Raw genomic sequence first — 17,131 nt, 5'->3', positions numbered from 1 at the left:
GAGGAAAATGCAAATCAAAAGGAAATATGATGGAGCAGAGGTTTACAAGACACAAACACAGGAATAAAGAATAATTTCACATCATCTCCAATCAAAAATTCATGAAAAAATCATGTAATTGTCATAAACTCTAAAAGAATTTGTCAAAGAATGAAGCAAGAGTTTTAAAATGATAATATACTTGAAATGAGAGTCCTAGAGTAAAGAACGGGAAAGGAAATGAAATCACTAGAAGAAAAACTTGGAAAAAGATCAAACAACTTAACACAGAACATGCAAAACCTTACTCAAGTAACAAATTCTTTAAATATTAGATAGGACCAGAGAAAGAGAGATCAATGATTCCGAGGCACTGAGAGATACCACAATAAAATCCATATGCTAAAAAATAGAAGAAAATATAAGGTATGCCTTTAAGAAATAACTGATTTAGAAAACAGGTTATGGATAATCTAGGACTCAAACCCTGACCACAAAAAATACTAGCTTCTATTTCAAGAAAAAAAGACAGAAACCTATCCAGAACTATTAGAACTAGAGGCCAAAGTAAAAAGATAAAGAATCTGCAGGCCAACTTCTGAAAGGAACTCTAAAATAAAAACTCCCAGGAATGTCATAACCAAACTCCAGTGCTTCCTAATAAAAGAAGAAGCAATTAGCCAGAAAAAAAGTTCAAGTATCAAGAAGATTCAGGATCATACAAGATTCAGAAGTAACCCATGTAAAAGAGAGGCTAGCCTGGAACAGAATATTTCAAAAACTAAAAGATAAAGGCTTACAACTAAGAATTTCTTATTTGGCAAAAGTGAAGATAATCTTATGAGGAGTGGGAGTGGAGGGAGCAATGGAGATTAAATGAAATAGAGAATTTCCAAGTATTCTTGCTGAAGAGACCAGAGTTGAATAGATGTTTTTCAAATGCAAACAAAGGAGTCAAAAGAAGCCTAGAAAGTTAAATACTTTTGAGCAACTGGGAGGGTCTTTATGATGATGAAAGGGGAGAAGAAATGAGTTTCCCCTCAGAACCCTGTCTTTGAGGGTCATGAAGGAAATAAATATGGCTAGGCCTGGGAAAAGGGCTTCTTTTATATTTTGATATTTTTAAGAGAAAAAAAGGGAAGGAAAAAGGAATATATAAGGGAACGAAAGGGAAATTAAACTTACTATCTCACATAATTAGGGCATGTGAACAGACTATGCAAACGTGGGGGAAGAAAGTTAGGAGGGGGCAAAGTAAACATGAATCATCTGAATTACATGATTTATTTAAACCAAAGGAAGGTTGAGCACACACATAGTTTGGTGCAAAAATCTATTAAACTAAAGAGGGAATAAAACAAGGAAAGGGAGAAAAGAGATGGAGGTGAGTAGAGAAGATAGATCTAAGGAGAAATTAGTCATAAGAAAAACAAATTCCAATTTTAGAGAGTGGATCATAAAGGGGGGAAGAAGAAAATCTATTTTAAAAAGTTGGAACAGAAGCAAATTATATTAAATATAGATGAATGGGTTAAGAATGTTTCTTTCTCATCACTGTCTTCTTTTTAAAGAGGGATATGGTTTCAAACTAGGGTTATGATACTTTCTCTATACTCTGCCCTGATCAGAACACATAATTGAAAGACAGGGGAAAAGTTATTTCACCTTTCTGAGCCATAGTATCCTCATCTATAAGCACTTTGCAAATCTTAATCAAAATAAACTCACATCTCTAAAGTGCTCTCTTACTTCTATTAGACTTTACTCCTGAACGGCGAAGTGGCCCTGTCTTTTGCTATAATTCTACCTTCTCAGTCTCTATCACAGAAGAGGTATCTAATAGTGGATATCTAATAAATGCTGAATGGATTCGTGAAATATTCTGAGTAGATAAAAAATGAAATTATTTAAAAAGTCAATTTTACTTTGAAATTCTTTATATTTTGAGTTTTATTTTAGTGAACAATTATATTGGGAAATATTTTGAAACTCAATAATTTTATTTAACACACAAACAGATATATGTATAATAACTCAATGGAAGAGGAGCAATGGAACCACTGAATTGAAAAATAAAGTCATAGCTTTAATTTTTATTTAATCTAGACTGTAAACTCCTTGAAGACATGGATTACATCTTCATCTTTGATACTTTGGGCCTCTAGGACATTTGTACATTTAAAATGTTTTATTAGTTGGAATGATCATAATAAAAGCCACAATGCTTATCAGTTATATTTAAAGTCATTACTTATAATGACATTTAAAGCTGGTTAGTTTTTTGGGATGAATCACGGGCGTCAAATAAAAGCTAATTTCCAAGGACAAATTTATAAAGATGTGTAGGATGGAAATGAAAATGTAGAATACATTAGCTTATAACAGCTTTCTAGGATACTCCTCCCCCATAAGGAACCATATACCACATGCTAATTAGTGGTTTCCTCTTAAAATCAAAATGAAACTTTTTTGGATAAGGAATTTGAATGAAAAATTGCTAAGTGAATAAAGATTATTTCCTCATTTGGTATTTCAGGAAAAAGCAGTGCAAATGACACTGTGATTTGGCCATTTCTATTTTTAATATATCATGTTGCCTGTGAACTTTCATCAATCCCAGGAGAAACTGACTTCTGACAGTATTTTAAATGAATGTGCAACATGAAAAGAATTTTTAGCATTAACCAAAGACATGATACTTCTGTTGGCAGCCAGTCTTCCACAAGGATCTGTGAGATGTTTCTTCAATTTATCTTTCTGTGTTTACTCATTTTCATACCATGCATTGAAATTGAGTGTTTAATGGCTTATAATTGATGTTATAAAGAGCATTCTAGCTCATACAAAGATGCAGTTATTGATCTCTTTTCTCCCTCTTTTTTTACTCTCTTAGCAGAAGAAAGGAGATCTGGATCAGTAAAACACAGCACCATCAACCCATTCCCTAGTGCCACCCTTCCCTCCCCATCCAGGTTGCTACTCCCCCTTATCTGGCTTTTCTATTCCGATTAATTTGAAAGTATGAACAACCACTATTTAGAAACGTGACCTGGCTATTAAGATAGTGAAAAATGATTTGACTGACCAAGGTGAGATTTTTTCAGCTGTGCACAAATAAAGCAGATTATATTCTACTGTCTCTGCTGAAGGCATTACATTTAGAGCTCCTTCAAATGAGTTTGGTCTTATTAGATATGGTAAAAAAAAAATAAGAGATTAAATACCACAATTTCTGGAATTTGAAAATCTTAGGGTTGGAAGGGACCACAGGGATCACTTAATTCAATCCAGAGTAAAAACAGGAATCTCTTTGGAAACATCTCCTACAATTAGGTGGTCATTCAGTCTTTCATTGAGCATCTTTAGAATACTTCCCCAAGACATTCCCACTCTATTTTTTGATAAATTTAATCAACCATAGTACCGATAATGCAAATAACATATAGCAAAAATTAACAATTTCCATCTCTTTTTCAGAAGTTAAGATTTAAATTAATTCCAATAAAAATTCCTTCAGCAAATAAAAACAAAAGTCTTCTACCTGGAATTTGGAAGAATGCATACAAGATGCTAACTACTAACTAGAGATAATGAACATAATGATTGTGGTAGTAAACAAGCAATTAAACTTTAAACCAGAAAATCCAACATACTAAAAAAACCCACCTCAAAATGAGAAACCTAAAACAAGTATAATTTTGGCTAGATTATGGTGTTGGTCTAACAGTATCATTCCAATAAGTAAGTAAAGCAGAAATTCAACAGTTAAACCAATTACACTGGCAAATAATAAAATGGTAGGAAACTATTCCTTTTTCCTAACTCTATTAACTACTAAAGTAAAATACAACCACATGGTATTTTTTGTTTTGCTTAAAATACTGGAGCAATACCCATTTGGGGCCAAAAAAGGAGGGCAAGGAGATTGGATTGGATTGCCTATGGAAAATACAATATTCTTTTAATGAGCACAAACTTCTCCCAGAAAAAAAGAAAGCCGATTCTTTAATATTAATATTGTTCACATTTTAAAAGAATAGGTACAAGACTTGGAATACTATGGTATCCGAAGAACTGAAAATGAGTATCACCCATAGGGTGCATGGTGGGTGTGAATATACTGTAATACATTACAAACTGGGAATTACAGACCTGAAGTGGGATAAAGGATGTCATCAAAGAAATGTGCAATCAGAAAATGACAGTCTGGTGATGTTCTGAATGTGAGGAATAACATGGATAGCCCATGTTCTCTGCTGACTTCCTCAAGTTGTCAAGAGCAGAGGCTTTCTAATCTACTATGCCAAGAAGTCATAAAACCGACAAACCAAACCTGAAGAGAAAATGAGTAGTTTAGAGGTGAGCAACCAAATAGTTCAAAAGGCTTGAAACCTTTTAGAATGAATTAAAATGCGTTTCTAAGATAAGTGTTCTTTCCTGTATTTTATATATGTGCTCAATAAGTTCTCACACCTTCTGTATGTATAATATTTTCCAATTTTCAAACTACTTTTAAATCCATTACATCATTTCAGTCTCACCAGAGACATTAAGGCAAATATTTCTTTCTATATTGCAGATAAGAAAAGTGACACTTGCTTAAGGCAATAGAGTGGACTGAGCCACCCTTGTTATCAGTCCAGAAATCTCTGTACTCTCTCCATATCAGTTCAATGCTTTTCAACTAAGTGGGCTAGACTTTTAAAATTTTAAAGTAAAAATAAGTGAGCTTACAATCATATGCAAATTTCCTAAGCTAATTAATGTTTAATTTCTCATTAGTATTTACATTTATTCTGTTTAATTTCCTAATGTAATCTATTTTATGGATCTAAATTTAAATGGAAGAGATGAAACTAGCTGTGATCTATTTTTTCACTTGCAAATTAGACCAATTTGAGAAATAAGAAAGATGGTTAAAAAACCAAGTATAAAAAAGAAATTTTCCTAAAATAAATCTTGAACAGTCATTTAAAAATTCTAGACATTAGTGCCCTTCCTTCCCTGCCCTTCTACCCTAACCCTAATTATGACAGTTCTATGAAGTTAATTCTGAGGATTTTCCTGGGGCAACCCCTAAAGGAAGTTCTAAGAAAAGACAATGGACAAAGCCCTGCTAACAATTTCATTTTTCATAAGATAGAGGACACTCGGTAGGAAATTGCTGACCTGACCAAGAAAGAGGAAACAGTAGTTCAAATTGATAAAACAGCAACCTTGGGAGAAATTGGCTCCAATGGCTTAGAATTTATATTAAGAGAGATATATCAGGCAAGGTCTGATGTGTACGCTAGGCTTTAGGAGAAGAGATCGCAAACTCAGAGAAAAAGATAAGCATGATAACACAGCCCAAGCTGCTAACAGAGGAGCTGGTTCTATAGATGGCACAATTTCAAATTATTTTAATAAAGAAAAGGAGGAGGCATTTAAAAGGTTACACAGAACATCATATGCTCAGTTCAGATTCTTAGGTATTGAATCCATAGATATTTCCAAGTTGCTAAGGAAAAGTCAAGTTTGGAATAAGACAAAGCTCGCAAAAAATGCAATGGACAACAACAAAGAGCCTTTAAAAATGCTACATTGGACAATGACTAAAATAAGGAGAGGATGAGCCCATTGCTATGAGAATACAGGATATAACGGTTGACATCAGCTGATATCATTAAATTTATAAATGAGTTGTTTTCCAGTTTGGAAAAATAAACAAATCTCAAAACCAGATTTAATAACTCCAAGCACCTGTGGAATATATTGATCTTTTCAGTAATTTTTCTGATAGATATTTTTGCTAATCACCAGTAGAAAGAAGGTAACATACAAAATGAAAAAAAAAGAGAGGAGGGATATGTAAAAATATTCAATCCACAACTCTGTGATAAACATTCTAGGATATTAAGGTATATTGAGCCCCATCCCCATTTTCTGATCCCTCTGATCTGACAGAATAAGCATGGAACTTGCTGGTGCTGCTTCCTAAGCCATGGAACATAATAAGGCTGGGTAATATGTACCTGTCAAATGAATGAAACCTATAACCACAACCTGACTGTTCAGCATACTCGTTTCTAACAAACTGATTTCATGGAAATGTGGATTCCAGATTTAGCATTTTCTTCAAATCCTTTCAGATTCACTTGAGGATTTCTTAATGACAATCCTCAAGAAACCTGAGTTTTAGAGATTAACTCCTATGGCTTTAGTCAAATTGCTAATCACTTTGGACTCAACTTTCTGCATGTAAAAAAAAGAAGGAATTGTACTAAATGATCTTCAAATTTCCTTCTAGTCCTATGATCTCAATTCCGCAAACATTTATTAGACATCAGTATAAAAATCATTGTGCTAGGTGCTAAGGATATGGATGTCATTGTATGGACTTGGGAGTTTCTTCCAATGATTCATATCCCATCTATCTCCGTCCATTTGGGAGATAACTTGTAAAAGAGCTTGTAAGACAGCATTTGCTTAACTGAGTCAAATGCTTTATAATAGTCAACAAACCAAAGGTACGGTAGGATTTTAGGTCGCCTATATTTCTCAGATCACTGAAAAATGGTGTCTATTTTTTACTATCACTAGTGAAATACTGCTTCTTCTCTACTAATATCTAGGATATCTTTGATTCCTGTATAGATGATTCTCAAGGATTTTGTATAGATAGGATATAAACATATATGTCAGTAGATACTAATATTCTCTAGGTCCCTTTTTTCCCAGCCTTTGATCAGTAGAAGTAAAAATTTTTGAAAGCCAAATTAGCAAGAATAATAACAATAAGAAAACAATAAAGGTACACAATTGAATCGAACTAATCTTTAATTATCTAAAGAGGTAACTGAGAAACAAAATTGGGAAATGGCCAACAGAAATGACAAACATCAATTATAATTTCATCCCAAAGTTTAACCAAGATAAATTAATTGCTACAACATTGAACCTAGAACATGCCTTAGTCACTAAACATCTGATTTACTTGCCAAACAGAGAGAGATGGCTGCCAAGGGTAACATTAGATTAGAATATAAATTCATTTCTAAAACCTTGCCTAGAAGGAAAACAGTGAGCAGTATCACTTCATATATACAGCTAAGAAAAGCAGTGAAGAGTAAAACCTGTTTAAAGAAATCTTAGTAAGATCGCAACTCAACAAAGTCATCTCAGGGATTTTCAAAGCTGTAAAAGGAAGGACTCCAAACAAAAGAAAAATTTAGATTTCCAAAAATGATTTTAAAAATTATTTTATCCATTAAGGATGGTGGAATCACCACACTTGGATCCTAATACTACAGGTCCAGATGTACATATGGAGAAAGTAGAAATGGCACATGCACACACGCATGCATACACATACACACACACACACACACACACACACACACACTCACACACGACAAAGATGAGAAAAACAAGATGTGAGCTGGAGGCAACAAAATTGTCAGAACCAGGGACCAAAATATGTGATATCTGAAGGAGGTGAAGACACAAAAAGCATGGAAAAAAATCTTGGACCTCATCTTACTACTGGTTTATGTCAAAAGTGAAACTTGATTTTCTTCAAAGGGATTATACTATTCTATATATATATATATATATGGATGAGGAGAATATAAGGAAAACAGAGGCAGGGGAAAACGCTAACAACTGTAGGGCTCAGGGAAGGCTCCATAGAAAAAGTGACCATTTAGGGGAACTCTGAATGAGGACAAAGACTGGGACGGGGACATAACAAGGATTACATTTTAGGAATGAAGATCCATCTGGTCAGTAAATGACTCACGAATTTGCATGATTAATTTATATCATTTTCCATTATTTTCATGATCTTAGAATAATATTGAAAATGAGCCTATAGTATTTAAAAGGATAAAAAAATTTAAAAAATAATCTTTGAAACCTCTTTTCGCCAGATTTAAAATAGCAATTGTCTTTCTAATGTTGCTCTTGATAATCCAGTCAGAATAAAGCTTTCCAGAAAGTCATATTGAAAATCACATGGAAAGCCACTACTGGTTGTACTTTGTTGACTCTTACATAGGAGGTTAGTTCCCATTTTTACATATATCAAATCTTGAAGAAATAGGTTTGAAAAAATGTGATTTGTATCAATATGGTATTTGATTTTTCTACTCTTGCATTTGGAGACTGAAAACTTATAGTTTTCTACTCCTGCATAAAAGTTATATTTTCTATTTTGTGCTCTCTATCCTAGACACAATTTAAGCATGACTACTCTGAGATTTTATTTATTTTAAGTCCACAAGCTTGAGGGTGGGGATAGGAAAGAGGAAACTAACTAAAGAATGGGGACTTATTCACAAAAATCACTATACTTGGGTTTTTTAAAACACCCACAGATACCACAGACTGCTGAAGGATTTCCTTAAGTGAATTTTAAGATAAGAAAAATGTGTCTTTGACTGGCTTTTTGGTATTAAATGAAGTTTCTCTCTAGGGACCAACCTATGCTTTCTCTTACAAGAATGATTTTTTTTTTTTGTAAGAACTGGCCACGCCAACAGTTTCCGGCAAACACAGAGATACTTTTCTTTAGTTAACATATTTATTTTCAATTTGTTGGAAATTGCTCTTTAGCCCTTGCTTCATGTTTAGCATGTTTGATTCTAAGGATGAATTGTTTATGCATCTCCTAAGAGGCAAGCTTCTGATTCAGTTATTCAAAATACATTTGTTAAGTGCTTACTAACATGCCATGTACCTGATTTGATAGTAGTAAAGATAAGGCATATTCCCTGTCCTCATGGAGGTTACAGTCTAACAGAAAGCTATTTAAATAGTTAGCCATAATAAGCAACAATACATGATAAGCAAATGAGAGGAGTGCAAAGGAATATTATGTTGAGTCTAAGGATCATTTAACAAAGTGCCTAAAACATTATAAATGCTTATACCCTCCTTTCCTTTTCCTAAGGGGGAAAAGGTTTTTACCAACAGAGGAAAGATCAGAGAAGTCTCCACAGAGGAGATAGAAATCTGAAATTAGGCTTTAAAGTGTTGATAGGAATTGGGGGAAGAAGGAAAGGGAAATTCTAAGATAGGGAATAGTGTGAACAAAAGCATAGAGAAGAAAAGTACAAACTGTTTGGGCACATTGGTCATTTAATCTGGCTGGAGTACAGAGGACATAGCAAGTATTTAAAAGGGTTAGAGAGGTGGGGGTGTCAGAATGGGGGGCTTTTACACATGAAAATGCAATGCTTAACTTAGATAAGGCCTAAGTAACATATATGTAAAGTTTTCATTAGAAGGTTCAATGTCACTCTAAGACAGGGGTTTTTACTTGGGGTCTGTGAACTTTTTTTAAAACTAGTATTTTATTTTCTCTTAATTACATGTAAGAATAACTTCTAATATTCATTTTTTTAAAATTTTGAGTTCCAAATTCTCTCGCTCCCTCTCTCTTCCCCCCTCCCTTTTCCTGAGATGGTAAGCAACCTGATACAGGTTATACATGTGTAATCATGTAAAACATTCCCATGCTAGTCATTTTGCGGAAGAAAAATAGGACAAAAAGAAAGAAATGAAGAAAAGAGAGAAAGAGAAAAATAGGATGTCTATATTCAGACTCCATAAGTTCTTTCTCTGGAAGAGGATATCATTTTTTATCATGAGTCCTTTGGAATTGTCTTGAATCACTGTATTGCTGAGAGTAGCTAAGTCATTCACAATTCATCATTATACAATGTTGCTGTTACTGTGTACAATGTTCTCCTGGTTCTTCTCAATTCAATCTATATCAGTTGATGTTAAGTCTGTCCAGATTTTTCTGAAAGCATCCTGCTCATCACTTCTTACAGCACAATTAATATTCCATTATAATCGTATACCAAAACTTGTTCAGCCATTGCTCAATTGATGGGCATCCTCCCAATTTCCAAATCTTAGCCACCACAAAAAGAGCTGCTATAAATATCCTTCTACAGATATGTCTCTTCTCCTTCCCTCCCCTTTTTTTGGATCTTTTTGGGATATAGACCTACTAGTGGTTACGCTGGATCAAAGGGCGTGTTTTACAGCCCTTTTGGCATTTGTTCTTGGTCTTTTAAGAAGATATTCTTAATACTATATTTCGATATAATTGGTTTCCTTTGTAATCCTAAGTATTTTGTTTTATGCACTAAAATGTTCCCCTGAGAAGCAGTCTATGACACAAAATGTTCAAGTGCTACTGTTTTAGGGAGGCTTCTACCAATAAATGTTCAATTTTATAAATGTTTATTGAGTTTGTTTATGTAATTCTATTGTGAAATATATCTATATGTATATAATTAAATAAGCTTCCTAATATTATAAAATGCTTCTCTTTTCTCTTTGCTTAATTCTTCCTCATTCATCAGAATCAAGGAATTCGATTGTTAAGGAGAACATATTTTGGGTTGGAAGGCAAGGGTAGTCAGTGATGAGAATAGCTTCTTACCATCCCACTTCAAGCTCAGGAAAGGAAGTTTTACATTTATCTTGTTCTCTATCTTGCACCACTAGAAAAGCCATTTTAAATAAAATACTCAATTCCCATTCCCCTTTGGCCTATATCACAAGGGTGATGTGAACCAGACTAAAGTAAACCTTTGAAGAGGAAAAGCAGCTCAGCTCAGCCTAGAGACTGGGAGGCAATATTCAAACAGAAATAGAAGGGAATCTAATCTACATTTTTTTCCTTTTTTTCAAAACTGTCAAATACTGCATATTAAAGAAATGAACTTTATCACACTACTTCCAGCAATTTTTGTTTTCCAGGCATAAACTAAAAATAATAAAAGTGAAGTAACAAAATATACCAAAAGCTTTCTGTGAAAGATTAAAGAAAAATTTCACTTTTACCAACAAAAGCTATTACTGAATTACTGTCATCGACATAAGCAATAGGCAAAGGGGAAATAGGTCTTCAGCATGACTGAATTTTGTTACCATAGACATTACACTTGAAAACACTGCAACATCACAATAGAATGAGTTAGTCCTATTTTCAATTTCTAAAGAATTTCAGTAAATGATATGAAATTTAAATAGACTGATATGACCTATGATACATACATAGTATCTTTTAAAAATGGCATTTGAAATGTTCTTTCATTTTAAATATTCAGAATTTTGTTCAAAGGAACAAAGAAAATATTTTTAGATATTTTATAGAACTGAACATAAAAGAACATATTCAATGAGATCTATGATCAAAAAATCAAGACAGTTTTATACATATATATGTATATGTACATGTGTATGAATGTATGTGTATTATATATAGTACGTATAGTATATATGTGAATATATTTATGTATATGTGTGTATAGGGAAAATTAAGTGGATGAAGAACTATCTATTGTCTAGACAAGTGGTGTCAAACTCAACTAAAAATTAATCCCTGAGGGCCATATATTGGTTAAGAAAGCCTTAAATTAACAGCCTTTCTTGGACCTCACAGCTTTTAAGTTTATTTATATTTACTTATATACTTTCTCTTGTATTTACTTATATCTATAAATACGATATCTAAATTCCTTGAAGACAGGAACTACTCCATCTTTTGTCTCTGGATTTCAGACTCAGAAGAATGCTTTCTATACAAAAAGTGCTAATAAATAGGTTCAGAATAAATAGATCAGGAAAGTCACAAGAAAAGGTTCTGATGTATTTTGTCACTTTCATACTAAGTATAATTTTTCTGAGCTACCTGTGTCACCAAAGGTCTATCTCTTAATTTTCATCAACTCCATCCTTTTAACTTTTTTTTCCATCTTTAAGATGAGCAAAGTTCCCCCTTAGCTCTAAATCCTATGATTATAGGATGATTCAAGAAAGAAAACAAAAAGTCTGTACCTAGCAAATGTTTGAATTAAAGGTGGGCAGACTCTAATATAGATAAGAAAAAATACTTTCTCAGAAATTAATTTCTATGTAGCTCATTTCCCACTCTTCACTTTTAATCACAGAGTCAAGTGAAACCTTTCTAGTAAAACCTATTACCCAAACCACAAAACCTAAGCCACGTACAGCAACCAACATCAAATTACATGAATTTTAAATCAAACACTAATCCAAACCCCACTTACAGCAAATTGTAGATGCAAGTTAAAAACCAACCTGTACATTATAGCCGCCATCGATACAATTTGGAAATATAATTCTTAAAATGTGTTTTAAGCATTGTAGACTTATGCTATGTGTGTGTTTGCATTTCTACAAGTAACATATGTGTGTGTACTTTAAAAACTTACTAGCTTAATTCAGACCATATGAGTTCAAAAAATAGGCTTAGTGTTCATATTATAAACACTGGCAATGTCACTGTGCCAAACAGATCTTAAAACTGTCAATCATTTATACTAAACCCTCTACACATTTTTTAAAAAACATAAAACACCTATTTCCTCAAAATAATTTAGAACCTTTGTGTACTTTTTTGCACTTTAAATGTGAGGCCCGGGGAAGCACTAGATAATTCTTACTCATTTTTCTTATTAAAATTTAAACGTACAACTATTAATACTCACCACCTAAATTCATTCCAGCTTGTAGACATTTCTGAAGTCTGCAGGCAGGACAATTCTTCCTTCGAATTTTGTCAATAATACAATCATTTCTTCCAGCACATAAGTAATTGTGTTGCCCTGAATCAAGAAAAAAAAGATCATGAAATAAATTTTAAAAATTTCCATTGTCATTTAAAAATATATGATTCTCACTTTTAATCAGAAATCAGTTCAATCCAATACCAATCATGAAATCTCCTTTCCATTAGATATGATCTCAATTCCTGAAAACTCTTTCTAAAACAGGCAAAGGTAACAATATAAGGATGGTCCTTTTCATCCGTAATGTGATCTCCAAGGCAGCTCTGGTAATGGCTAGGGCACTAGTCCTGGAGATAGGAAGACCTGAGTTCAAATCCAGGCTCGGAGACTTATTAGCTCTGTAACCCTGTGCAAGGTCTCCTGTCTGCTCTAGTTTCCCCATCTGTAAAATGTAGATAATAATAGCCTACCTCCAGTGGTAGTTGTGAGGATAAAGAGACGCTATCTATAAAGTGCTTTGCAAACCTTAAAGCCCTATAAAAATTCTAGCTATCATTACTACTATTATGAGTTTATTTTAGCAACCATAACAGTATGATATAGACATAAGAGATTTCAACCTTTTCAGTTTTTAATGTTAATATACATATCAATAATTCTTGAGTTGTATAATAACTCAGATATAGATGACCGCTAGAGCCTCAAAGTTCGAATTCCAGGAAAGCTGTATTGACTTTTTAAGGCCACCACATAATATTTGTTCAGATCTTCTAACAAGGTAAATAAAGACCCAATTGTACTATAGATGTATGTGTACCCATTTTATGCAAATATTTTACAAAATTTTAAATTTGTGGAATTGAGATGGGACATGGTATAATGGCAAGAGTGGTGGGTGGTAATCAGAACACATAGGTTCGAACTCTCATTCCACAACCTACTAACCCATCTGGGTTTCAGTTTCCTAATCTAATAGGAGGCAGTATTTGCCAGGAAAGTCAAACTACTGCTTCCACCTTGACCATCATCTCTCCTCAGATCCTGATGGACACAGCCCAGGATCCTAAACCCGAAAGCCTTAGGAATAGTAATGCTTCCACCTCAGTGCATGAGTCTATCATCCTGGCAAGCCACCCTGGTGGAGATGCAGCCTGGTAAACTGTACCTGCAGGTGCCATGGCCACAGTTACTAAAGAACCAAAGAGGAAAAGTTCTTGCCACCAGAGTCCTTGATCCTCTTAAATGATTAAACATCAGAAAATTATATTTTATTAGTGGAAATGACATTAAAGAAGACTCATTAACATCTGCTTTGCCACTGTACCCTAAGGACCACAGGACTTTTCCATCTGACTTAAAGCTGAAACTTTCCATGGTTTTTATCTCTCTCATTAGAATATATTTCAGAGTGTCAAGGACCTATAGGATAAAGTGTAAAATTTTAACACAATTGTATTAAGTATTGCAAATACCTTTGATAAAAGGAAGAGCTAAGCCACAGAAGCTATGAGGACTGAATTAAGGGGTCTAAAATTTAAAAGAAAAAAAAGCACAGAATGTTGGAATTGGAAGACCTCAGGAACATCAAATCTGGTTCACTGGTCTTCATTCTGCTCTCTGCATCTATACAGAACAAGTTTTAATCCTTCAGCTTTTCAAATACATGTGCTCCTTACATCTTCACTTCTACAGGTTAAACATTCCCAGTATTTTCAAATGACATGGTTACAAGTCTCCTATTCTGTTGTTATCTCTTTGGACCTGCAACCATTAAAATGTGGCAATCTGCTAAACAAGACACTCTAATGGGATTATTACCCTGCTGACTTTGCTGGTAGTCAGATCAGACAGTTGATTTCTGTTGAACTTGCAATCAACTGTGTGTTTTCATATGAGCTGCTCTCAGATTTTTGCGTGCTTTTTATTTATGCCTACTCCATGTGACTCTTAGATTTAGCTGGTTTTCACCCAGCCAGGTCTGAAGGGACAAGTGAATAAATGAGAAAGGCTTCATTCCTCTCTAGGCTGCACTGCTGACTCATCTCCACAAGACTTTCTTTACCATGCCCTGCCTTATACCTTCAGCCTACTCCCCTTTTCAGCTCACTTTCATGTGTTCTCTTCCCCCATTAGAAAGTAAGCTTCTTGAAGGCAAGGGCTTTTTTTCCTTATATTTGCATTCCTAGTACTTAGCACAATGACTGCACATAGTATACACTTAATAAATGCTTCTTGACCTTGCTTGATTTATTAAGCCCCTACTATGTACCAGGCACATAGTGCTAGGTGTATAAATGCAAAAGTGAGACAGTCCCTGACCTCAAGAAGCTTACATTCTAAGAGAAGGAGACAACATATCTTAGGGACTGGTGGCTAGGGAAGAGAGATTTGGTCTGGGAACAGAGAATGGTGATGAATGGGTCCATAGAGCAGTCAAAAATGACTGAGGAGCTTCCTTTGTTCCCAGTAGAAGGGGTGGCGAAGGAAGCACATGTAGAAAGGTGAAGGAAGGGAAAGATGAGGATAGTACAGAGCAAAAGGCAAGATACTCCTTCCCTCAAGATCCTCACCCTGTTATCTTCAAAACTCTACCTCATGGCCTTCCAAGGCTGTTAGTTTATTCTCTTCCTCAACTAAGAAGAACAACAAATCCCAGAGGGCTGTGTGGCCAATGCAAGGTTCCTTTAGTGGTGCTCTTGGAAAGCCTACCACAGTATGAAGATAAAATCATTTTATTGCTTCATTAAAGCAAAAACATAACATGGTGATATATGTACATGTATGTAGTCTATTTAGTATAGTGTATTTTGATTATAACAATTTTGGGGTTTTTTTTGTTTTGTTTTATATATAAGGTATTGCTCACTCACCCTAAGTAGGGAATGTGTTTTTGGTGAGGATATAGTGATTTTGGTAGAGTTATACTGATCCATACATACTCTCTGGTTTGACCAATGGTCTGAATCTATGAGACCGGTAAGGGTGAGGGATGCCATTTGTGAATATAGAATAAAGTAGACCTAACTGACATACAGAGGGGCTGCATCTATAGTCAGAACCTCATCAGCATTTTTTTCCCCAGGAAACTGAACTAATTGGCTTCACTTCTGTTGTGTAAGAATCCTTCAGTATAATGGTGATGGGGCTGTAATAGTATTCTACCTGTATCATCTTTGATTTTTTTCACCCAATACTACTGCTAAAAACCAACAGATGGCTTATGAGTTTCAAAAGTCTTATTCTGATGACTTACAGATGATAGCTGATAGTTCTATAGTGTTTTAAGGTATAACACTAGACTGTGCTTATCACTTAAAATGATTATTTCACTTCTAGTTTGTTAATTATCTTCTACACAATTGTAGTACTTCAGATAATATTATGTACACTAAAGCCGTGCTAAAAAGGAGAAAAAATGCTAGATTTAGGGTTAGAGGACTTAAGATTGAGTCCTTTTTCTGTTTGTTGCTGTTTAGTCATGTCTACCTCTCTGTGACCTCATTTGGGGTTTTCTTGGCAAAGATGCTGGAGTGGTTTGCCATTTCCTCTTTCTGTACCATCAATTAAATCACTTATCTTTTAAGTTTCAGTTTTCTCACCTATAAAATGGAATGAATACACCAGTACTATCTTCCTCACAGTTACTGTGAAGATCAAATGATATAATCAATCAATAAGCATTTATTAAGCACCTACTACTATATGCCAGCCACTCTGTAGACTCTGGGGATACACTGAGAATGAAACAATACATTCTTTCAGGGAATTCACAGTCTATCAGGGAAGAAAATGTGTACATATATAAGTATATTCAGAATAAATACAAGGTAGTTAAGGAAGGAAGGGCTCAAGTGGCTTATCAAAAGAAGCAATTGTCTCAGCTTTGAGACAATTTGAGAGTAAGCTATGGAGAAAGGATTCAACTCTTGAGGACTTGTGCCTCTTGAATAATGTAGTGAAAGGCAGGGGTGGGGGAAGAAATTCCCTCCCACCCCCAGCACTAGCAATGGTATCCAGTGATAGAAGCACACGGCTGTAGGAACCCTGACTGAATTCGTCCTGAAGTAGAAAAAAACTACCTGAAGAGAAAGACAGCTTGACAACTGGATTTAGGATTCTGCTGCTTGGGAGATGGTAGACCTCAGAATAAAGATCTCTTCTTGTTCTCCTACCTATCAGACCACTCTTGTCAAGTCTCCTTTGCTGAATCCTCATCTAGGTCACACCCATAAGGGCTCACAAGGTTCTATCCCGGATGATCTTCTCTTTTCTCTCTATAGTACTATGCTTGGTGATCTCATCAGCTCTCATGGATTTAATTATCATCTCTATGCTGACAATTTTCAAACCTACCTATCCTGCCCTACCTCTCTGCTGACCTCTAGACTCATATCTTCAACAATTTTCAGAAATCTCAAAATTGATGTTCAACAGACATCTTAAAATCAATATGTCTAAAATAGAACTCATTATCTTTTCCCCTAAAACCTCCCTCACTCCTAACTTCCCTACTGCTATTGAGGATACCACTATCCTCCTAGTTCCCCCAGGAATCCAGTCATCCTGGATTCCTCACTATCTCTCACCCCCCACCCCCATAATCAGTCTGTTGCCAAGGC

The 17,131-nt window shown here is 34.6% G+C and overlaps 1 protein-coding gene across 2 annotated transcripts in view; it reads right to left on the bottom strand.

Moving 5' to 3' along the window:
* Nucleotides 1-17,131, bottom strand: part of NR3C2 (nuclear receptor subfamily 3 group C member 2) — a 401,382-nt gene that overhangs the window by 97,930 nt on the left and 286,321 nt on the right. For both annotated transcript variants that reach the window (XM_036763399.1, XM_036763398.1), the window contains exon 4: nt 12,492-12,608. In XM_036763399.1, coding sequence (XP_036619294.1) covers nt 12,492-12,608 — 117 coding nt within the window. The remainder of the gene's footprint in view (nt 1-12,491; nt 12,609-17,131) is intronic.

Source organism: Trichosurus vulpecula, chromosome 6, assembly GCF_011100635.1.
Source record: "Trichosurus vulpecula isolate mTriVul1 chromosome 6, mTriVul1.pri, whole genome shotgun sequence".
Taxonomy (NCBI): domain Eukaryota; kingdom Metazoa; phylum Chordata; class Mammalia; order Diprotodontia; family Phalangeridae; genus Trichosurus; species Trichosurus vulpecula.
The sequence above is the reverse complement of the archived record's forward strand: the minus strand, read 5'-3'. Positions and strand labels throughout refer to the sequence as shown.